Source organism: Cinclus cinclus, chromosome 5, assembly GCF_963662255.1.
Source record: "Cinclus cinclus chromosome 5, bCinCin1.1, whole genome shotgun sequence".
In the NCBI taxonomy this organism is placed as follows: domain Eukaryota; kingdom Metazoa; phylum Chordata; class Aves; order Passeriformes; family Cinclidae; genus Cinclus; species Cinclus cinclus.
Window position 1 is genome coordinate 14,647,842 of NC_085050.1, and position 24,376 is coordinate 14,672,217.

The following is a 24,376-nucleotide window of genomic DNA, read 5'->3' on the forward strand; positions in this document are numbered from 1 at the left end:
GGAGAATTGGGAAGAGTTGGTAATTCAAAAACTCACATTTGTCCCTTTATTTCTCAGTAAATACTGTAGGAGCTATGAGGAAGAGAAGGAATACCAGACCTTCATGAAGGCAAATCACAAATATTTTTAAACATCCTCTGCCCATTTATGCATGCACTAATACTTAACACTGACCCTCTGTGGATTTTAGTTGGATTAATTTCAGTGAACTGGTATCTCTGGTTTCTGGAAAAGTTCTAACACAAGTCAGGGTGAAATTGTGCAGCCCATTTAAGACTAAGCACTTGTAGATAATTTTTTTTTTTAGGTAGTTTTTCCTCTTCTTAAATGATAGATCTTTTCCAGCTCATTTAAAATGTACTTACTGAACTGTACCTAATATTAATATTTACAGATTTCATTATTTAAATTAATGAAATGAAATAAAGGAAACATGATGTATGTGTTTTAATAAATTATATATAATTATATATCTATGTCAGCTTAAGCTGTAAAAAAAAAAGTAATGCATTTTTAATTACTGTTACCTCTCAAAAGTCAAAAAAAAGACACAAGATACTTTGGAATGGGTATACCTGTCTGCATCTTTGTGAACATAGAACATTTCTGAAGCAAGTAATAATGCAAGAGTCAAGTTTATTGTGATGCAGGGTACTTTTTTCCCATTATGGGGTTCCCCCCACCTTCTATAGCTTTAATGGGTGGAATTTTTTCCATGGCTGTTGAAACATAATTTCCCATTTGATTGGTTTAGCAAGGGCATATTAGACTTCTTAGAGATACTGTAACTCATTGTGCTTCTAAAGAAAGCTGCTTTACTTCAAACAGAAATTACTAAATTTCCTATACAGGAATTGCTAGATGAACTTCTGTAGTCTTTTAGGCGTGCCAAGCTTGAATGGTCATAATGATGTCTTTCAGGCCTAAATTCTATAAAGGTGTTATTTCTAAAGAAATCTAAATGGAATTTGGGCACCCAAATCCAATAGAATAAAATGGGAATTAGGCACCTACCTCCTTTAGTCTAGACTCTTGGGAAATTACTTCTGTAACTATTTATGGATTTATATAAATTACCGTTATTAATGAAAGGCTTCATCATGTCTGTCAATATTTGATCATGATGTCAGAATGTTAGTGACAAAAATATTTGATCTTTCTGTAAACTTCACAGTTATCTTTGTAGGAAGTTTGTCTGATAGTTTTTCCTGTTACATAGCATAGTTACTTTTATTCAGCTCAGTCATTGATTGAAGTCATTATACTTCAATAGGTGTATATTTGATCTTTGGTTATATATTTGAAATATGTATCTGAATAAAATGAAACCCTGCATTTGGTAGCTCTGTGGTATCATTGCTCACATAACGTACAGTTCTATTGTCTCACTGTTGGATAAGGATGAACAACAAATGCATTTACTTTTCTCTTAAATCTGTAAGCTGATTTACATTGCAGAAAGGGGGATTTTAATTCTTCTGATGGGTGTAATCGGTATTAGTATGCAACTTCAGGGATACAGAAAAAGAAGGTTTTAGCTAAAAGGAAGTATCTTTGTTGTATATACAGCACTCTTAATTTGGAAGGTTCCAGTGTTATTTGATTTCATTTTTATTGGGTATCATTATACTTTTTGTATGTGTTGCCTAATTGGTGTTTTCTGGAATACAAGTGTCTTTCATGCATTCTCACTCATTTGAAATCTTTCCAGGTTACCGGCTAATTAAAATACCCAGCTTTAAAAACTAAAAGACAAATTTCTGTATGACTTACTATTTGAACAAGTTAAGGGACACAGTTTAATCTCTCCTTTTTTATTGCTGTAAATCAATTATTTGCCTACTGTCTGGCCTTTTCCAAAGAGCTGTCTTCCCTGCAATTATTTATCTATAAACATGTGCACTGATTATGGGTATGTTAAATACATCTGTATAATCTAGATGTATAGGTAAACCTGTAATTAACTATATTTATACAGCTGCCGCGCTCTGTAAACATATGTGCTCTGTAAGGTGCAAAACATTATATGCATGTTATTTTAATGAATACAGAAATTCTGCATTTTTCTAGATGCAAAGTAGCACTAAATCCCTGCCCAGACTGGTTTGCAATCTAAATGAGCAAGACATTTGGGCAAGATAAATTTTAGGGAGGAAGGTTTGCACCACAAGTAAAGTAAACAATGTGACAGTATCAGGTACAGTTTTTCTCCCTTGTTCCCTGATTGCATTGTTTTGCTGAAGCAAGAAACAGGTAACTTTGGTACATCATTGTAATTTCCATATATCTAAAATACTGTACCATCTACTGTTTTAAGTTTAACTGCATTGGGGTTTAACATTTTTGTAACTCTTCTTTGTTTTTCCTTCAAATTTGAATGCACAAAGAACACCACTTCAGTTGTTCTGTAAGAAAATATTTTTCTGCATATCAACTTGTCTTAACTATGAAAATGTAAGAAAATAGCTGAGCTGGTTTGGTAGGCTGAAAGGGGCAGAAGAAAAGCAAAGCGGTATCCTGACACTTGTTCCAAAAGATGAATATTAGTATGCATCACTATATTAACCTTTGAGAGAGAACACAGCACTGCAGACATTGCTGTGGATGGGCTGCTCTTGAATTTTCCCTGCTTACTCTAGTTTTGTTTGGATGGAATTAAAAACAAAAACAAACAAAAAAAAACCCCAAACAAAACAGTATGTGGGGGTTAGGCAAGGGCTTAGTGGCGCTAATACTACGTGGGAGTCACTTTGGCTAGGAGTCAGAGATTTGTACATGCTGCAACACTGACACAGAACTGCCTGTCTTCTGAGGGCCTGGCTTCAGGGAGAAAACATGTCTGGAGCTCAGCATCAGTCTCCTCAGCACCTCGTGAGAGCTGAGCACACAAAAGAAGAATACACTGTTTTGTGACTTCTATTTTGGTGTTGGAAATCTAAATTAAAGTGTTTCCACTTGGTTAGATACTCAGGTCTCTTTCAGAAATTGTTCTTTTCTGTTTTGGCATTCTAGTAGAAATTTTAAGAATCTGAAAACCTTTAATCAAAAACTATTCTCTTCAGTAATAATTACTTCAGGTGAGCGAGAATAAATCTGAAAGCAAGTTCAGTGCAAGTTGGATAGATGATGACTTTTGTGTAAAAATAACTGTTCCAAGGGAGAAAAAACAAGAAAGGTTTTTCAGAATTCCATAAGCAATCCACTGAATTTCTAGCAATTTCTAACAAAGGAAAAATATTATATTTAATTAAATTTTTGAAAGCTCCTGATCAAACAGGAGGTACCAGGATATAAGTATTTCATAAAATGAGAATGGAACAATAAACGACATTTATGGATCAGTGGTCTTATGGGTCTGTATGTATTTCAGTGGCCCAGAACAGCAGTGGCTTTTAGGAGAATTGTATGTATAGATGCCTCATAAAATCAAAACAATAATTCCAAGACACAGCAAACTGTTCCTAAATGTTGCTATGATTTTATGGTTAATAGTAACATCTATTTGGATACTTAACTCCATTTGTGTAATGATTAAAATCGTTTTTCTCAGATACTGAGCCTGTTAAACAGGAACAGAAAATACTTTGTGGAAATGTAACTGAGAAATTGCACAAAGCTTAATACTTTCTGTATTAGTAATCTGTCTATTTTTAGTTTCTGAGCCTTCAGGCAGAGAAGCAATCAGTATGGTCTTCTGAACTGTAGCATGATCTCTTTAAGAATCTTGCAAAACTCAAAAGTTAGGAAAATCTTGGATTTCCTTGCAGTCTATGTGAAATTGTTGCTTTGCCTTTGTGCAGTGTTTTTGATACAATACTATTTCTTGTGACTTGTGCCCTGATTTCATTTGCTAGTACAAGGCACCTTTTGTTTCAAACAAAACCTTGCGGTTAATTTTCTGCTAGGTCTTTTCATGAAAAAGGAAGGTCACAGCTTACAGCATTTGCATTGTCACTACAAAGGACTGTACAAACTGTTCCATGTGGACCAGGATGTCTGTCATTAATTTAACACTTGCTACATGCTTTTTACAGTAGTATTTTCCTTCTTGCAATTTCAGTACCCTATGTGTGTTATTTAGGCACTTGTGTAAGATACAAATCACATTTTGAGGATGAATTGCAAAGTTGCTGTGATTAATTCATCCATAATTAACATGAAGTGAAGATTAAGTTTAAAGAAGTTGAAATATTTGAAAGAATGTTCCTTACAGCTGGTACTAACATCAGTTTAATGGTAAAATAGCGTGGTATTTATGTGAGACTTCATTGCATTCTCATCTACAATTATCAGTACCAAGTACAGATGCAGCTTTTTACTTACTGCTTACCTGCATGGTTCTTTGTATCTTAAATATTTTAGTTTGTGGGCATGATGCAGTTATTTGATATCTTACAATTTGTCCTTTGTTTGCATGCAGCGAGGAGTTATGGGCGAAGACGAGGTAATTCACTTCTGTTTGTTACAGTTCAATTAATTTTGATCTGTTACTGATCATTATGATTAATCCAGCTTATTGATTGTAATTGCTTGTCTGCATGTTCTCTTAGTTTGGGGAAAGATGGAGGGTGTGAGGGAAGGAGGAGTACAGTCTGGATTGTTATGATCATTATTCTCTTTTAGAGTCTGAATTGCAGATCCTTTTATCAGTTAAAAACTGCAGCTCTAATCGTGATTTAGTTCATGCTAATGGCTACTGCTTGCAGTCATTGCCCCTTTTAAAAGTGTACAGTTTGCTAGTTGTCCTTCTAACTCAGCTCCTTTTGCTTCTGTAGAAGCAGCAGTGTACATAGTAAAAGCTAAAACCCTTTCATGAAATTAGCAAGAAATCTAGTAGACCGCTCTTGGAAGTAGTAAATAGATCTTCATAGTACAAGTCAGTATGTGCTCACTAACCTTGAAAAAGCTGTACTGTTTTAACTGGGCCCGGATGTGATCTGAAGTTGTTATAAAGACCATATAAAACATGCAAGAATGAACTACCAAGATCTATTCACCAATATGCATCAGTTCCTGTGTCTGTCTTGGCCTCTGCATTGGTTCATAACCTAGTGCCTGGTAACCATAATCTAGAGAAGGATGATGATGTAGAGCATGGTCAGTGCATGTAACAGTACAATAATTTTGACAATTCCTACCAGCTTCTGCTTTTTCTTTTACTGTTATAAAACAAAGAGAAATAAGTGCTTAGAAGTGCTTAACCTTTTTATTCATTCATAGTCATCAGGAGAAATGTGAAAGCCTATTGAAATGTAAAAGCAAATTACCTTTTTGCTTTTTTTATCTGAGAGACATTCATAAGTGAAGAGGATGGAGAAGTAATAGGAGTCATACAGACCATATTATTCTGAAAGTGTCTGTCCATTGCCCTTCATGTCACCTTAGCTCTCAGAGGAGCTACAGTGCTGCTGGCAAACTTTCACCTGCATTAAAGTAAATCTCAGTTCTCTGGTATCACTTCCGAACGTGTTCTGCTGGTTTTATTTATAAAGAACAATTCTCATTGTTCTTAGATTCTAACATGGGTCTGTGGGTAAAAAAAAAAATATTCTGAGGGTTATTCTATTACTGTTTTCCCCATTATATACTTGTTCTGTGTTTTGCATTTTATTGTCTAAGAAGTACTTCTTATAAATCAAGCTAAATTACAGTAATTTTGGATTTAAGATATTGAGAATAGCTCTCCTATATTAGTGGAATGTGTTGAAATTTCCACTTGGCAGTTTCCTGCATGTTCCTGCAATATGAGTCTTTCTTCTTCTGTTATTCACTTCTTCCTGTCACTCTCATTATGGTAACAGCTCCATCTTCTCCATTATTCACTTCAGTAATTCAGAAATTCGTTGCATCCAACTTTTTTGGTTGCACAACCAAATCTTGCCACTTGTTCATCAACATCTTTAAGATTTGATCATTCTTACTTGTCTTCATAACTAAAATTCATATCTATATTATGTAGCTGCTGCAGTCTTACAGATTCAGTCTTTCTCCTCTTATGCCTAAGTAGTTGATATACAAGAGGTATCTGCTTGCCTGCTTCATCCAGCTATGTTAGCTTTGAGTCTCTATTGCTTGCTCACTTTTCTGTCCCATTGAGCACCATCTACATGCTTCCACTTTCTAAGGCACCTCAGCTGATCTGTTGCTGACCTGTTGAATGCATCCTTATGAGACCAAGCATCTCTTGCTCCCCACTAGTCATTCTAAAATATTACTATCACCAATCCTAATGGAAAGGAGGAGCCTACTACAGCTTTCTGCATTTGCTGTACTCCTCTCCATCAGATACCTGCTGAAGATATGCCACCATAAAAATGATGTAGTTAAGTCTTTGTTACTTGGTACAGTCCTCTCAGTCCCGCTTTTAATTTTGTGCTCCTTGTGATACTTTTATGATATTTGGTTGTTGTGTATTGTCCTGTGCTTTCATTCAGTTTTTTTGTTGAGATGCCACATCAGGGTCAATAGGCATTACCCGTAACATAGAATATTGGTAATGATATTTGCTGTCTGTTTTCCACTCTTGTCTTTTAACCACCTGATTCTTAGGTGGTCTTCTGGAAATGAAGGGCATTCCTATTGCTCTCACCCCCAGCTGGTCAGCTCTGGATCTGCTGGTGTTCCTATCAGGCTTTACTGGCAATGATCCCCTGAGTGGAGAGTATTAAAGACTGCAGTATTGCTCACAGCCACAGTGCTGTGGACTCAGCTGTCAGGGACCTACTGGTCCTGCCTATGGGTTTTCAGTGGGGGAATCTGGAAGAAGTTGTCTATTTAAGATGAAAAGCTAGCTTGCTTTCCAAAAGTGTGCTAGGTTGTTTTTGGTCTGGTTTTCTTGATTCTTTTGGGGAAAGCACTTGAATTAATTAATAATTCTTTTTTAAATGAGTGGCAAAAAGGAAGATTGGCATTTCAGAAGAAATGGTGACGTGGACTCTCTGTTTTACTTCACAGATTCTTTCTTTTGGGGATTTTTGCAGTTAAAAGACTGACTTCGGAATTTGAAACTGTCATTAATCTTAAATGCTGCTGACTTAAGCAATAAAAGATTGAATATGCCAAGATAAATATCCTGGCCTTCTGATTTTTAGGTTTTTTTTTTTTATTTTTGTTTTGAGTTCTAAAAAATTTGTAAATATGAAATAGGGAAGAAATACGTGGGACAGAATTACCGTATTTTCATTTCCCTCTGCCCTCTGAATGTCTGTTAGGGTCAGATTGCATTTGCAAAGCCATCCTATGAACTTCTCAGATTTTACACTTGTTTTTCAGGTTAACAGTAAACTCACTGCAGATTTACTACATGTTAGGAACCAGCACAAGGCTTCCCTCCAAAACTGTGGTAAATTGAGAGTGAGAAGCATAAATTAGCATTGTGACTCATTTTTCAAGTGTTGCATTTTGCACATTTACTAAAATTCTTTTACTTTCTTACAAATTGAATATATTCTTGTTAGCAGCGTCCAATACCTTTAGAAACACATGTATGAAACTTCTTGTTATCGTGATGTTTGTGTTTCCCTGATCAAATAAAATTTAAGGGTTTTAGAGACACTGTAGTCATTCTGGTGGAGGAAGTTATCAGTTTAAATTGAAGTTAAACCAAAAACAGACTAACAAAGCTCACTTAAGCGATCTGTAGTGTTTTCTTTCAATAAATAAGACCCTTTAATTAAAACAAAATTACCACTTTTCTACTGGATGCAGTAGAGCAACTACCATATAATGCAATATGAGGTATTACACTTCATCTTGCATTCTTGAAATTCCATTTTGAAGTTTAATACATTTTTCCATTCTCCTAATTCTTCTTTAAACTAATGGCAACTTTTCTAATACCTCGGTATTTTGAGTCTCCAGACTGCTCTTCCCCCCTTCCCTAAAATGATGTAACCACGTGCTGCCACAAAATTTAATGTAGATTATTATCTTTTCTTTTTAAGGCCGTTCTTCCCTCTTCCCAATAGATGATGGCTTGCTGGACGATGGTCACAGTGATCAAGTTGGAGTCTTGAATTCCCCTACCTGCTATTCAGCTCATCAGAACGGAGAACGGATTGAGCGTTTTTCTCGGAAAGTGTTCGTTGGAGGTCTTCCACCAGATATTGATGAAGGTGAGCTGCCTGAAAACCAAGCAGACTAAGTTTGGAGGGGGAGACAAAGAGGTCACAAAAAACCTGACTTGAGTAGTGAAAATAAGCCACTCAGCAAAATAACGTGCAAATGGCTGTAACTGTATGCTCTTTATGTAAGTTGATGGGTATGTTGAGCTTAGTATAATCTCTTTTGGTTTTGGGATGGTGCAGTTGTTTCTGATTCTGCACTTGTGGATTAGGCTTGCATGTAATGCCTGGTGTGCATGCTCCTGTTTTTCTGGTATATTTCAAATACATATTAGCTCTCCTCTACCTGTGCCTGCTTTATTCTGTAATCATAGGAAATTTCCATTTGTAAATTAATTTTGTATTGTGTTTTACTATTACCTGAAAATTTCAGCAGTGATATAAAAAGGTTAATGTTATTCCTGTTGAGAAATAAAGAAATTTAGGCAGAGCAAGGTCAAGTAGCAGAGCACTCTGGGTGCATTGAAGAGAGACTGTACTACAGAAACGCAGATTGTTAAGCAGTTCAAATTGCTTTATACACCAGTGGTGATTTGAAGTAATTGTGCTGTTTAGTATGAGGTTTCTCAGATAAATGTAAATTGCGTGTTAATGTGCTAATGTAAACAGAAGTCCCTTTTAGGAGGTTTTTTGTTTGTTTGTTTGCTTGTTTGTTTTTGTTTGGTTGGGGTTTTTTTAGGTAATCCTAGAATAATGTACAAACCAAATAAGCTGACTGCGTTTAATTAACTTTTAAACATGGAAAGACCAAATTTTGGTTCCATTTTCATTGAGATGCTCTGCTATAATCTACTAAATTTTTTTTTAATGCACTTCAGCACAATTACCTATAATACAAATGAACACATAGAAATACATTTTTTTTCCTCTCCTCGCTGTTTATATGATGATGGCAGGGTCTGACTGAAAGAAATTGAGCATAATTGTGTTTGACTTGCTGCTTTTATATAGTTTAGAGTATTTTTAGTCCGTGGCCAAGGCTTTTTCAGTCACAGACATGTAGGTGTGACTGGGATAGAAAGAACTCGTGAAGTCATGCAAGAGGCATTAGTAGATCTTGCAACAAGAGTATTCATAGTTGTTGGAAGCATCTCTAAATAGACAATTTCAAATTCCTGTCTCTGACATGTGCATAGTGTCTGCTATAGGGCAGATATCCTATATGTATTTCCTGTGTATAGGAAACCACTAGCATGTTAATTGTGGTGTTACTTGGTGTATAAATATCTACTTACAAAGCTCTGAACTGTACATCACTAAACAGTAAATTGATTTGATTCCATTCAAACCAGATTCTGATTTGAATTTAGGGAACTATAGCACACAGGTTTTCACAAATGGCTTTAGTTGCCCATGTGCTTCTGAAATGCTGCTGTTTTTAAGCAATAAAAAACAAATGTAGGATTTAAAATCAACAGAAATGTGTTGTGTATATATTAACACTTGCATCTATTTAAGTTTTTTGTATGTGAAACTTGTAAATTTTGTTCTGTTTTTCTTCTCATGAAATGTCAACCTCTGCTAGAAACAAAGGTTTTTGCTTGACAGTGTTTTTTTCATTGATTTATGTAATTTACTTTAATTACAACTATTGTACATGTTTTTAGATGAAATTACTGCCAGTTTCAGACGATTTGGGCCCTTGGTGGTAGACTGGCCCCACAAAGCAGAGAGCAAGTCCTATTTTCCACCAAAAGGTAAGAGAGTTAGAAGGTTTTGACCTGTCACTGTGTGTTATTCTTGCCCTGGGAAGCAGTCTCGTCATTTCCAAAGGGTATAATGTAGAGTCCCTGTGAACAGTTAAATCTGTTGTTTCAGTGCAGGTCCAGGTATGGTTTCTTTACATACTGAGTCTAAAACCTGTTGTTTTTACTGGGCCCAATCAGGTCAACACTGTAGTTGTATGCATCATTGATCATCAGTTCTGTACTTGCATTCCTGTCTAGTTTCCAAAACTGAAACTTGATCAAATTTTTTAAAACAAAATATTTTAAATAAATATTTTCCTAGGAAGTTAAAGGCAGGATGCAGAGCGGTTCATTTCCTTATCTGGTCAAGATAGTCAAATACTGTGCATCTTTCCCTTTTAGGATGTGAGCTTCCTGTTGAAGTGCTTTTTTGATCTTTTATCTTTTTTGATAAATTATTAAATATTTATTTTTTTTAAAAAACTATTTCTAGTGTTGCTGTTAGACTAGATTTTTTTTTTCTATTACTTACGAAATGTTGGAAAAACCGTTCTGTGGATTAAGTAGTTACATTACGTAGGATATCTCTGTACCTGTACAGTATGTATTATTACATATAAAATGAATGCAGAAATGTGACCCAGACATGAAAGCAATGCAGAGATTATTGATTTTGTAGAGAATTCGGTAATTCATTCTGTCTGTGCAAGTGACAAATGTAGGTTTAGTTCTTTTGTAAACTGATTCTTTATTTATCTGTGCATCTGTGCTGAGGAAAAGCCAGGATCATTATCCCCGATGGGCCCTGTAAAGAGTGGGAAATGGAATTGGAAGCTTTTGAATAGCATTTATGAATGCTACATGGAAATTCTAAGACAAACAAAGAGACTGACTTTTTTGATTGTCAGCCCAGCACACAAAGCTACTGTCAAGCTAAATTTGATTATCTTAAAGACTGCATCTCTCTTCATAAATTACCAAGAGTAATTCCCAAGGAACTCTTTGAAGAAGATGCATCTCACAGAGCTGCGATGAATATATAGAAGACAGAAGATGTAATATATTCTCACCTGAAAGGAATGGATTCTGGCTTTAGTTTCCAAGGAGATAGTCCTGTCTCAGCATCTGAACATCGTAAGGATGCATTTCCAGACTTTGTTATTTGATGAAGCTTTTTGATGTAGTTGGGTTGTTTATAATTACTGCAGTAAGAACAAAACCCCCAAACTATGTAGTAAGCAGAGCTTCTTAAAGGCAGAATACAAAAAGAAGAACTTTGGTGTCTTGATCTAATTAATTCATGAAACATTTGCAACCAAAGTGTTAAGTTGATTTCCCATGATTAATTGATCCTTACTCGAAAAATAAAAGCATTTACTGTTCTATCTTAACACTTCAGCCTAATTTTCAGTTTTCTGCATTATTCAGTATTTTTTGTATGTAGCCAACACACTTAAAATACAGTGTAGATTTCTCTTTGTAAATACTCTGGAAACATACAACTGCTGAGTGTTACTGTGCATATATCTCTTTTGTTCAATGCAATACATGCAACGGATGATTATTTTGTGGAAGAATTTCATTAAAAATCATCTTTCATTACTATTACTTGTATGGACAGACAAGAGCCATGTATACATCTGTGAAGATGTCTGGAATGGCTAAGGATAGGCAAAATAAAGCTGAGATCAATCAGTGATTACCAGTTGAGAAATATATACTATACAAGTTCAAGGAATTAATGTTTTTATTTTTTTCAATCTCCATTTTCTAAATTGTCACTCTGCATGAAATTAATTCAGTGTCTATATTTTTCTTTGTTCAGTTTCATTAGAGATTTACCATAATATTGCTTTCCAAAGACATCCTAGAATTAGGCCCTTCTGGACTGATTCATGTAAGTCTTCACTGTGGTGAAGAGATGCAGCCTGGTTTTTGGTTTTGTTTTTTCTTTTTAACTGTTCAGTTTTCCAGGCTGTGCTTCCTTCCAAGCTCTCTGCTTACAGAAGGTCCTGAGGGAAGGCCAAGTTCATAATAAGTCTTTCTTTGCTGAAAGAAATTCAGAAACTGTCTTGATCCATCAAGGCTGGCTGCCTCCTGAGAAACACCAACTGCTTGTTCTTAACTAATTACATTTTGTGTTGGTTCACCACAAAATTAGATTGAAACATAACAGGAATTTTTACAACTTTACACTGATCTTACGAGGAAGCTCTCTTCTGAAAAAACCCTCTGTTGAACTCAAAGTACAAAGTCTGTAACAGTGATCTGCCAACTGTAATGTAGAATTCCTTCCTTTCTGACTTGCCACTGTTTATCATAACTCATGTTATTACGTAGTTGGCAAATACACTTATTTATGAAACAATACACATGTCCAAAGTAGCTTTCCAGGTTGAGGACTCTTCCTTGTGATAATGAAGTTCTCAAAGAAATGGTGCCATGAGTATATGGAAATTCAAAATATGCCTTCCAAAATTCATCTAGTTGTTTGTGTCCTCTGTACTATTTATAGTCAGTCTCAGAGGATAATCTGATTTAAACAGGACAGTGTCCCCAGTCTTTTCTAACTGGTTATTTCTGCTGCCTTGTATCACAACAGTTGTGCAGTAGCTTTTCTCTTCAAGGTTCCCAGCTGCTAACTCAGAACTGACTAGCTGAAAAACTCAGTTGGAAGTGTTCTTTTTCTAGTTTCAGAAGCAACACCCAAGGTCCATGCAAGTTCTATTGAACTTGTTACCAGCTAATTTGATTACACTGAATAGGATCAAACTCAGGATTCAGGCAAGTAACTGTAAGTGTCTTCATGTGTGATTAGTGCCTAAGCTTCCTTTAATCGATGTGAATCTGGCCAGTACAGCCAGTGAAGTACAGAGGGCAATTCTGGTCACTGTAACATAAGCACATGGAGCTTGATTCATTTACACAGAATGAGGATATCTAAGAGACTAGATATATGGATCTCATAAATATAGTCCAACACCATATTTCTTCTCTTCACATGTGTTTAGAGTTTATTGACCATCAGAGATTACTAAATGAAACACTGAGAGATGGCTTATGTAGATCCACTGTCTGTATTAACCTGCAGTGTGGACTGAATCGTTCTGATTTAAGGTGCAGCATTCTCTGGGCAAGAATTGCACAATACTGAGGCTATTTAGTGTCCAGTGTGGAGAGTCTGTCAGGACAGTTGAGGAACTAGCCCAAATACAAAATCCCTCTGCAGTCACTGGCACATCACTGGATGGGGAGTGCCATGCTAGCCTGTACTGGTTTTCCTGACTCCTCCTCTAAGCCATTAGTGACTGGAATTAGCTGGAGGTTGATAGAATTTAAAGCTGCTCTCTGATTTCTACACAGAATATGCATAACGCGAACCATCTTTTCTCCCTCTGGTGAACTTCCATCTTACTGCAAAATAAAGAATTTTTTCCTTGCTAAGAAGATCATGTTAGCATGAATCTAGTCTAGAATGCTTTGCTTTCGGTTTGTCCTTTATATAATGAATACCACCAAATGAAATTTTTATTTATTTGGTAGAATTCTTCGAACATCTAGGCTTCTCAAACTTACTTGATGGGTTTTCTGTTCCAGTGCTCATGAATCTGTCTCTTAAATGAGTGTTGTAAATCGTTGAAGGTCTAGAGCTGTGGAGCAAAAGTACAGAGACCAGTTTGATGGTACAGGCTATACCCTAACTTTGTCTTCAGAGAGAAGTAGTACAGCTGAGCTCATGACACAAAGCTTTCTGAGGCTTTTAATTAAGTGGGATAAACCAAGACATGAGTATGTGTTTTTTAGATGAGGTTGAGAAGGCAATAGTAATGTATGGCTCTTTTATTGCTTTCTTTTCCATGTCAGGAGTGGTAGTATGAAGTGACCCTGAAATTAGCTCAGTTGTTTAGAGCATGGTGCTAATAACAATGCAGGTTGTGGGTTCAATTCCTATGTGGGCCATTCACTTAACAGATGGACTCAGTGATATTTGTGTGTCCCATCCAACTCAGAATATTCTGTGAAATTATAATAATCCTTATCACTCCTTGTTCTTGAATTTTCTATCTTTTTTGCAAGTTGCTGCAGTTAAGCATATTAATAGCTGCAGACACAGAAGTAGTACATTTTATGGAGGCACTCACCAACCCTGTCTTTCTGGAGCTATATGGCAGTACCTTTGAGCTGCATGAGGAGAACTGCAGTAAAACGAATATCTGGAGAATCTTTGTATGTCCAATTCCTTAGATAGTATCATGTGCAATTAACCTTCCCATTGATTAATCAAGTTTTTTCACTCCCGTCATTCTTGTACTGAACTCTCTATTCAAACTGGAATGTGTGTACCTGGCTTCTGACCAAGTAAGGACAGTTACCTGGAGTTTTATCTCACCCATGCCAGCTGGCACTCATTCACTGAGTTTTGCATGGGTAATACATGGATTTTAAATTCTAAGATAAATAGTGAAATATATCCCCATTAAAGCAGATTTTGAATCTAAATTATTACTGCTTAAGTTAAACAGGTCATCATTAAAAAATTACAGTTCAGTGGTGAAGAGTAGACTTTGCAAGAAATGCTGCAGCCCAAGTCCAAAGATTCCCTATGACATACTTGTTATGAAACTAAATAAGATTTACATAGAAATATAGAATACACACAATCCTGTCATGTGTCCCTTCTATGTAGCTGTGATGTAACTGTGGTATGAGGGGTAAGAAATAAGGTACAACTTATTAGAAAGACCGTATAGACCTTATACCTTTTTCTTAGAATCTTGTTCTTGTTCCCAATGTCTAAAATCAGTTGTGCATTTATTTCTTAAATCTTATATTGTTAATGTACTGATTCTTCAGTGGTCTTCAACATACACCCTACCACCTTTACCTTGATGACCTACAGTGTCTGTTTGTAGTAGGAAGTGACTGGTGGTTAATTAGCTTCTCTCAGAAATACAGAAAGATTTCCAAAAGACTTGGTAGGGCATCCATGTTCCTTTTCCCAAGCCCACTCTCAAGCAGCTGCTTCAGCATATACTTCTCCATCAAAGTCATAAGACATAACTTCATGTGAAAATTCTAAACTTGGTAGTAATCTCAGAAAGAAATGTGAGTTATGGTCCATTTGAAGTTCATTTTAGTATACAACCCTAATTATGTTATTGGGGTATTTCTAAAGTAACAAATTTAGTGTATCTCCTACTGTAACTGTGAAAGTAATGTGTCAGGTTCTTTGCTTGTCTGACAATTTGGTTTTATGTAGCATTAAATAAGCATTTTAATTTTTTTTTTTAAATAATGTTTGAAAGGTTTGCTAGGTCATTTACGTAATAAAATACTTTGATCTAATCTCCAGAAGAGAGATTAGTCCATTGGGCCAAGTCGGATTTTCATTGTATAATGTCCATTGCAGCCAGTGAATGATGTTTAGCCTAGACTTACAGTGCATGATAGAGCAGACACGTTTGCTTTTATTTGGTTATTAGTCTCTTCTGACAATTATTTTACAGATGGGAGTTCTGTTAATTATGGCAACATAGAACCTATATAGTACATATATTCTTACCAAAAGAAGATGACTAATATGGAGGAATTGGTTTGACTTTGTTTTACTTTTGTATGAAAAAATAAGTGGCAAAGATGCTTCTGTAAAATAAAGAGAAAATATATCAGTTGGTTTGGGATTTTTCCCAGGTTACGCATTCCTCCTGTTTCAAGAAGAGAGTTCTGTTCAGGCCCTGATTGATGCCTGCATTGAAGAAGATGGAAAGCTCTATCTGTGTGTTTCCAGCCCCACTATCAAGGACAAGCCAGTAAGTACACAGTCAGTGGCCTGCAGGCTATGGCTGCCATCTGTCTAAAGCAGCACTGGAAATTTATGGAGATGAAAAAAATCAAAAGTAAGCTACCTTTGGCAATGCTCAACATCTGGAACACTTGGATTATTTTAAAATTGTAGTATTTGAATTAGTAGGATTACAACAAAGCACCTAGATATGCTATGGTAATGAGGTTATGATTGACAGTTTATATAGGCTGAGGAATGTATTTCCACATTGTAGTGAAACCTGAAGTAGGATGCTATTTACTTTCCCGATTTAATAGGTTCAGATCCGTCCCTGGAATCTAAGTGATAGTGACTTTGTGATGGATGGTTCACAGCCACTTGATCCTCGGAAAACAATTTTTGTTGGAGGAGTCCCTAGACCATTAAGAGCTGGTGAGTAGAATCCGTGGCAATTTTTAAAAATAAGAAATTATTAGAAATAATTTTTACTGTGCATAATCTTTTGTAGTTATGTATGGATAGATATAGGTGTATATATAAATTGAACAGTCTCGGTAGTTTTAAGCACAGTACAATGTTCATGTATTCTTAAATTTCTCTACTGCCTGGTTTTGGCCATAAATCACAGTTCATCATTGAGATTTACTGGAAGGTGTTACCTCTCTATAGCTGTAGTGTCAGCTATGTCACAAGAGGCATAAAACGAAGAGTTTGGTTTTAAAATAATGCTATGGAAACATCTCTGCCCTGCTTCATGACTGTGGAATGGTATTTGTACCTGCTTGTCATTTTGCTTTAGCTACTCTGCTGCTGCTGTCAGGTTACACGCACAAAGGTGATAGAGTACTTGAACAAGTAGGCATAGAGGAAAAAGGAACAAATTCAGAGAGCTAGCACAATCCTTATGGCATGACATTATATCAGCTTGCAGGACTCTTTCTAGACTCTTGCCAGAGGCATGAAGAAAAAAATGTTTCTGTAGCTGTGGAATGGTTGATGTACAGCTGGGACAGTGTGGCTTTTCAGGCTGGCTGCAGTAGCCTTTTGCAATGTTTTAGGTGACTTTCTAGTAAGTAGATTGCAGTGAATACTGTAAATAGAAGCATATCATACGGTGGTTCAAATCCCCTTCGTTATTACAGTGACTTCTGGATTTCATTAGTCTTTCATAGTTAGCAATGAATTTTACTCTTAGAGAAAGATGAGCTTTTAGATGAGACATGTAAGAAAACTGAGAAGCAGTAGTGCAAATTTGGGATACAAAGGATCTTAAATTTTTCTATCTTGGACCTGTAATGCTCAAGCTTTTTTGGTATTATACTTTTAAGACTCTACTCTTGACTGTAATACAAGCTCTGTAAATGAGCACAAACACAGTATGTTCCAACTGCAGATTAACTTTTCTTTAAATTCACTGCAATGCTCCATATTACTGTGCTGAATGTCTGTGATAAAATTAATGGATGCATTCTTATGCTCAGCTCACAAATGCCCTGTATATGTGAAAATGAAACTTTCATGGCATTGTGAAATAAGAATAATGGCTTCAAAAAAGCAGTAAAACTTAAGGAAACTCTTCAAACAGCTCTTGAACATCAAGGACTGCCGACACCTCTATATCCTAATACAGAGGACACTAATTCTGAAAAACCAGTGTTTTCCATCCCAGTGAATTGCAACTGAATTCAGTATAATCTGGCAGTTAGAGGATTGCCAAGGTACTTGATCTGTAAAATTTGAAATTTTTGTTTCTCTGAACTTCAGTATCTCAGGTAAGTACAACACTGTAGAGATAATAAGTTCTGTGTGGCTGATGAAAAGATGCTAATTACATCTTTAAATTCAAGTACGACATGGAGCATTAGGACATCCAGAGAGCATGTACCAAGGAATTTGTGGCATGAGGATCTATTTTATACAGCTTACATTCCAATGCCTGCCCAAAACCTCTTTTTGCTGTAATCCTCTGAGGAAAACTGCCCTGGAATTCCAGTTCCAGGTTATCAAGAAAGTATAGTTCCATTGTTCCTTGGATGTTTCTACCCACAGTGTGAAAGATCTGTCTGTTGAGTAATTAATAGATTATTTAATACTATTTCTTTAATGTTTTTTAACCTTGTTATTACTGTTCCATTGGTTCTTGCAAAATTAATACTTAAAATGTACTTTTCTGGTATTTTTATACATGAGTGTACTAAGTTTGTAGTGTAAGAGTAGCTTGAATAAATGCTGTTTTGTTTCTTGATAGTGGAATTGGCTATGATCATGGACCGTCTCTATGGAGGAGTTTGTTACGCAGGAATTGACACTGACCCTGAGCTGAAATACCCAAAAGGTGCTGGACGTGTTGCTTTTTCCAATCAGCAGAGTTACATTGCTGCCATCAGTGCTCGGTTTGTTCAACTTCAGCATGGCGATATTGATAAACGAGTAAGTTACACAGAAATTTAAAAAAAAGAATTTCGCTCTATGCAGAAACTTCTCAGAGTATGGTAGCATTGCATGTGATCTGCTCTCAAGTCAACGTCTACTTTTTTCAGTATTCATGTAACTGCACTACTTTGAGGAGTATGCCTGAATGCCCCCAGACGCACAACATGCTTCCACAGAGCAGCAGCTTGTTCCTTTGACATATGTTGGACCATATGTTCTTCCCATTCTGGAGTTCCTTGTTTTGTTGTGTATGGGCAAAGGGCTTTAAAATCTTTCTCTCTGATGTTCTAATGAAACCAAATACTGTGATAATTCCTCTGTCATTCATAAGAAACTCCAGTATTCATTGGCTTCAGATTAGTTTGATACTTACAACTGCCCTTAATTTCAGCTATAATTGTCAGCGCTCAGAATGTTGGTCAGGCTCAACACCTAAAATACAAAAGGTCTTACTTTTTCTCTTTGAAAGTCTTCTTAGTACTTACTAATGCATATTTCTATATCCTACGGATGCTTATTCCTAGGAAAAGTAAAACTAACTTACATTAAGAAGTCTAGTGAACTTCATAACTCCTAATTAGAAGTATAAGAGTAGCAAAAGAAAACTGGCATCTAAATTATGTCAGTTTTAAGGGTCAGTAGTTTTGATGTCAAGAGCTGCAGAGATAGTCTGGCATTAATAGGTGTTCTTAAAAAAAAAAAAAAAACGCTAAGGTCTGACATGAAGAAAGGTTGAGTAAGGAAAGTAGTTCAAGGTCCAGTCTCCTCTACAGATCAAAGACAAGGTAAAAAGAAATTAGTACAGTTAACAAAAGTGTGCTCTAGGGAGGCAGCATGTGCTTCTCTCCTTTCAAATAGGCAGAGGAATTCAGCTTTATGTGTGTGTCTCAAATACTGCTTGCCTTATGAGCTGAAATCCCCAAACATGGTCCTTCCCAGAGGCTGAGTGGGTGTGGATAGTCATCGAGGCTTCTGTATGATAGCTGTGTTTTAGTCATGAGATTGCTGTCCTTGTGACTTGGCAGCTGTCGGTGACTTACAACTGATTTTTGGATATTTGCATAACAAAAAAAATGGCCTTGACACTGGGATTGGGTGAGAGGAAATCATCTTGCATTTGAGCATTTGGACAAAATGGGAGTAAGGACCAGAATCCAGATTTTCTCTGAAGAAACGCTAAATGGGTCATTTAGCTTCAGAATTGAGTATTAAGTTTCTTTCAGGAACTATCAAAAGGGCATTTGTGAAGTCACCTGACTTGAAAATTGAGACATGAACAGCTGGATCCAATCCAAATTATGTCTCTCTCAAAAGTGGGAGACGTGGACTTGTACCTTGTAAACCATGGGGAACTTTTATCTTGATCTTCCTCTTCCCATGGGAGTGTGTCCTTTGCAGTAGAGAGGTGTATGGTAGATTGGCAGTGCCATCTTGTAAGAGAAGGCATTATCCTGACTTAGAACGCTGCAGTTGCACATTCCTTTTTTTGCTGTTCTGTGGTTTTTTTTATGATAGGTCACTGGAAATCTTAAAGGCTCTTTGGGTGCCAGGCAGGCATCTGAAATGGCAGTGCCTGCTGTTTGCAGAGAAAAGGATGCAGGCTGTTAACAGGTGATGGAACACTGCAGTTCTTAAGGTGCCTCTTGGAGCTTGGGGGAAAAGAAAAACCAACACAAAATCTACCCATCTGCTGGATCTGATAAGCACAGTATTTGACTTACATCCTTTGAAACTTAATTTATAAAAACAGTATGCAATGATTTCTTCAATCACAAACTACAGAAAAACCTCAAAAGACAAAATAAACAAAACAACACGGACACATGCCAATACAATCTAAACAACCCCTGCCGAGCATAGTTAGTATCTGGAGACAGCTATTCATGGGCTGGAGAGGTTGAGGGGGAAAGGCAGGAAGATCTAGGTTTTCTCTTTAAGTATCTGAATTCTTAAAATTTCTTTTTTTATATAATTTATGTTCTTTCTTTAGTGTTGCTTTTCCAATACTTGAAAAGTTAATTTCTTGACTCAAATATTCTCTTAAATTTCCACATTTTATTACCTCATTTTTTATTATTTAAAAAAATGTGTGCTACTCCTGAGGTTTGTCACTGGCAAAATACAGCAGTGCCAAATCTTAACTGTTTTAATAAACATGTCATTAAATCCCATGATGGGCAGAGTTTATAAGCTTTTTTGTTTATCTGAGAGAGGGCTTAATCTGTATTTTTTTAAATCATCCTCTTTAATTAAACTACAATGTCAATCCTTATTTATATAATTGCATATATTTATTATCACCCAGTAATTTGCATGACTGAGGAGTCATAGAGAAGAGCATCATTTTAGGGAACATCTTGAATCTTAGCTGAAAGTAGGAAAAAGGCTATTTTCAGAAATAGTTTTTTACCTCCATGGAGTTTTTACACTAATTCTTTTTCAGGCTCTGAAAATTTTATGAAATCAATATTACTGCTGATCTGTACATGAGCAAGCAGCAAGTATAAATCTGTAAATCATGAGTTTTTTAAATGAGGAAGATAGTCCTACTGCCTTCAGCTGCGGTGTTTGTGTGTGTTGGCCAGGAAAGTAATACAGTCTTTATCTCAGTGAAGTGCTTAAGGCAGAGCCTGTTCTGCCCTTTACCTCAGCATTGCCTTACCATACCAGTTATATCCAGTTTCTGTAGGTCTGCTGTCCTTTCACATTCTTTTCATAACCAGTTTTGTCTGTGTAGAAGTCTTTCTTTCAATTGCTAAATTTTGCAGTTCACCTGTTTATTCTTCTGAACTTCTGTTCAAAGTATTTATAGCACTTTCTTGCACATATCTTTTTCTACCTTACTTGGAAATCTTAGTGCCACAGTCACTTGACAGACATTGTCTGTGATGTTGGCTTCTTCCCTAACTAAGTTCTCTGTAGCTTCTCTCCACTTCTTTTGATGTGTAGATATATTTAATTTCTCTAGCAGATGTTTTTCTTCAGGAAAGTACTCCTCAACCTGTTTTATCATGTATGAAAGCTCAGCTACAAACATTTCTTTGGAGTTTCAACTCCAAACAATTTGTTAAAATACTGTTAACTTTCATATGCCAGCAGTCTGCATCCCACATCATGTAATATTTCCATTCCCCAAAGTATTTCTCTAATATTTTTGAAATCATCTTCGTACCAATCTTGGTGCATTAGTGCACTGAAGCTTGAAATAAATGCTGCTTCATGCTTTCAGTAATTCTGAGCCATGAGCACAGTTACTGCATAAGGTACCTGTTTATTGGAAAGTTTGAGTGTAATTGGTGATAAGGCAGGTCATTGTAGTGAAATAAGAAGTAGAGCTCGTACTGAATATAGATTACTGGAAGAAGCATGATCTGACATTTCTAGGATGGCCTCTACTTCTGAAGCTGAGAACATGAAGCCTGTTTGGCTGTAAAACTTCAGGGTGGAGAGCTGAATGTGTAAATTTTTTTGTCTGGAGATACATTGAAAAAAGTATAATTTTAAAGTTCTTAATATTTCAGGCATATTCTATCTGAGTACAGAGCACAGAGTCAATGTCTATATGTAGCAATCTTTGGAGGTATTAGTATCTAAGGAAAAACATCTTCTGCAGCAGTGAGGAAAAAGTGGGATACAACAATACATTCCTTAATGACTGCGTCAACTTATTTTGTATTATATTATGAAGTACTTCTTCCTGTCTGGTTGCAGTCTGTAGCAGCACAGTTATGCAAAGACATAATGCATATTTACCACTGGACTCCTGCCACTTTTCCATTCTCGCAGTCAGATGAGTTTGGGAGAGAGGAGCTGTGTAAGACAGGTGTTTGTAGCTGTCTGTGGACTTGCAAAACGGTCTTTAAAAAAATATTTTCAGAATTGTACTGAATACAAATTCCTCTACAGCTCAAAGCCACAGAAAGAGAAAGTAATAGATTACCAAAATTGATAGGGCCAAATTTGACCATATTTTAAAAACAGGGAGTGAGTTTACAGTGAACAGGTCTGCTAAAAGATCTGCATTACAGCTTGCAGAAATTATTTTTAATTTGCACACAAATGTAGTACGTGCAGAGACACTTGTACTTTTAAAAAACTATTCTGCATTAAAGGGTATTCTCATGTGTTCTGTTATTTTTTTGCTAAACCATGTGGAATTAATCGTCATGTTGACATCCGGTCGGGAGACCTTTGAGTGGTTTGGTTTTCTTCTACGCATACATCCATAATACTGTTTGCAAAGAGCACTCTCCCAGGGTAAATCAGGACAAGTTTCTGATGTAGGTGTTTATTACGTGCACAGGGTGCTTCTAAAGATCTGCCTTGAAGTGTTCTGCAGTATGGATGGGTCTGTAGGTGATAAATGATAACGAGTAATAACTGATCATTTATAGAAAGGCTTTAATACTAGTGATTGCTGATTGCAGACTTCAGGCATTTTTTGGGATTCTTTTATAAACCAGAGAAAAATTAATGCCTTCATACAACTTCAAGTAGAAACAGTTATTAACAGGAATTTTTTCTATTTCACTCCAACAGGTGGAGGTAAAGCCATACGTGTTGGATGACCAGATGTGTGACGAGTGCCAGGGTGCGCGGTGCGGTGGGAAGTTTGCTCCTTTCTTTTGTGCCAATGTCACTTGCCTGCAGTATTACTGTGAGTTTTGTTGGGCAAATATCCACTCTCGTGCAGGACGTGAATTCCATAAGCCATTGGTAAAGGAGGGGGCTGACCGCCCACGTCAGATCCACTTCCGCTGGAATTAAACATGGTGAACCAGCATCTGCATAAGGAGAGAAGGGTGCATGTGGCTTACTGTGTTTGAAGATACTGACATGCAGAAGAAATAAGTGCATTCTTCTGCTTTTCACCCCAGCTATCAATACATGCATCTTTATCAGCAGCCAAAACACTACAAGCCTCTTGTTTTTCACCAAAACCCTACATCTCAGGCTTACTAATATTTTTTGTGATATTTTCATGTTAAAATAAAATGTTTTTTTGTATTTTCTCCAAGTTATTTTTATATGTAAAGTTAAAACTAGATATGAGAATGTTTTTGCGTAGGGGCACACAGTCTGCTGCTATATTTAGTGGGTGAAGCGTGCACTTATTTCTAAACATGGGTTTTTAACTTCAAGATCTGCCCCAGTAATTTACCAAAGGTAGCAAAATAGTGAAGATGGAATATGTCTGCTACAAAAGCTTATTTTTATTGTTGTTGCTATTTTCAGTGTATACATAAACTAAAAGTTAGGGTTGATTTTTTGCTCTCCATTTTGACTTGCAAGAAATAATACCTCAAGATAATCTGATTTATTAGCTATTTTTAAACATTTTTAATCACAAGCTGTATTAGCTTTGCTGCTATATAGGTGTTATGTGTAATGCCACCTATTAATACGGGATTGAAACGTTTAAGACACACTGCATTACAGATTAAATGCAGGCAGCACAATATGGCCTAAACTGCCATAGTTTTAGAATGTGAAAAAATTGCATGTTTACTTACCTGTATACACCATATGCATGCACTAGAACTATTAATTAACAAGAGGTGAGTTATTGCAAATGTTCAAAAAAGGCTCTCTTGAAACTAGGTAGCATGAGCAAATTTACAAAATTTCTTACAAAAAAACAAACTTGCATGCATTATTGTGACTGAATTAAAAAAATGTCCTACATGTGTACAATATGCAAATTAGTTTTAGACTAGAAAGTGCAGCCATTTTGTGACCTGGTCAGTAGTGGAATTCAATTTTATGCAGACTGGATGTAATATTGTAATCCCTGTGCAATTTTGTGATGTGTGCTTCTACTTAATGTGGCGTGATGTAGTATAGATACAAGTTTGAGTAAAAAGCTAGCATTTAAAAAGTTCTTTTAAACCCCCTTGATTGTTCATGGTTAAGATTTCCTCTACAAACCAAAGATGGCCAGCACACTGCTAACCAGTCACCAAATGTGAAACCCATGACAAATGCATACAAAAATAGACATATATGAGAATGCGTAATGCTTTAGAAATTAAATCCTAAGTCAAAATGGAGAAGGTGTAATATACAGACGGCTAGTTGCATAACAAACTAAATTTTACCTTTAAGACAACAGTGAAATTTGGCTTTAAAAAGCCTTGCTTACATGTTTGACCTGTGTGCGTTGTGGTCTTCTGTCAAACCGGGGTCACTGTTGCATGAGCAGTAGCTACTTGACAGTCAAGGATAGTCCTTTTATTTTAATGAAGGAGTTCTACTAAAGACATTGCTTGCAGATTTTGGAAAACAAATGTAGTTAGGACAGAGGCAATATTTAACTGAACACTAAAAAAAAAACAATCTTAGCAGTG

General features: G+C 36.2%; 1 protein-coding gene across 4 annotated transcripts in view; it reads left to right on the forward strand.

Annotated features, from left to right (window-relative positions):
• The window catches only part of CPEB2 (cytoplasmic polyadenylation element binding protein 2), a 46,538-nt gene extending 23,688 nt beyond the window's left edge, over positions 1-22,850 (forward strand). For 2 of the 4 annotated variants that reach the window (XM_062493393.1, XM_062493394.1), the window contains exons 5-11: positions 4,421-4,444; positions 7,944-8,114; positions 9,731-9,820; positions 15,503-15,621; positions 15,914-16,028; positions 17,845-18,026; positions 22,569-22,850. In XM_062493393.1, coding sequence (XP_062349377.1) covers positions 4,421-4,444; positions 7,944-8,114; positions 9,731-9,820; positions 15,503-15,621; positions 15,914-16,028; positions 17,845-18,026; positions 22,569-22,796 — 929 coding nt within the window. In that variant the 3' untranslated portion in view covers positions 22,797-22,850. The remainder of the gene's footprint in view (positions 1-4,420; positions 4,445-7,943; positions 8,115-9,730; positions 9,821-15,502; positions 15,622-15,913; positions 16,029-17,844; positions 18,027-22,568) is intronic. The other 2 variants (XM_062493396.1, XM_062493395.1) reach the window with 1 other exon arrangement.
• The last annotated feature ends 1,526 nt before the right edge of the window (positions 22,851-24,376 follow it).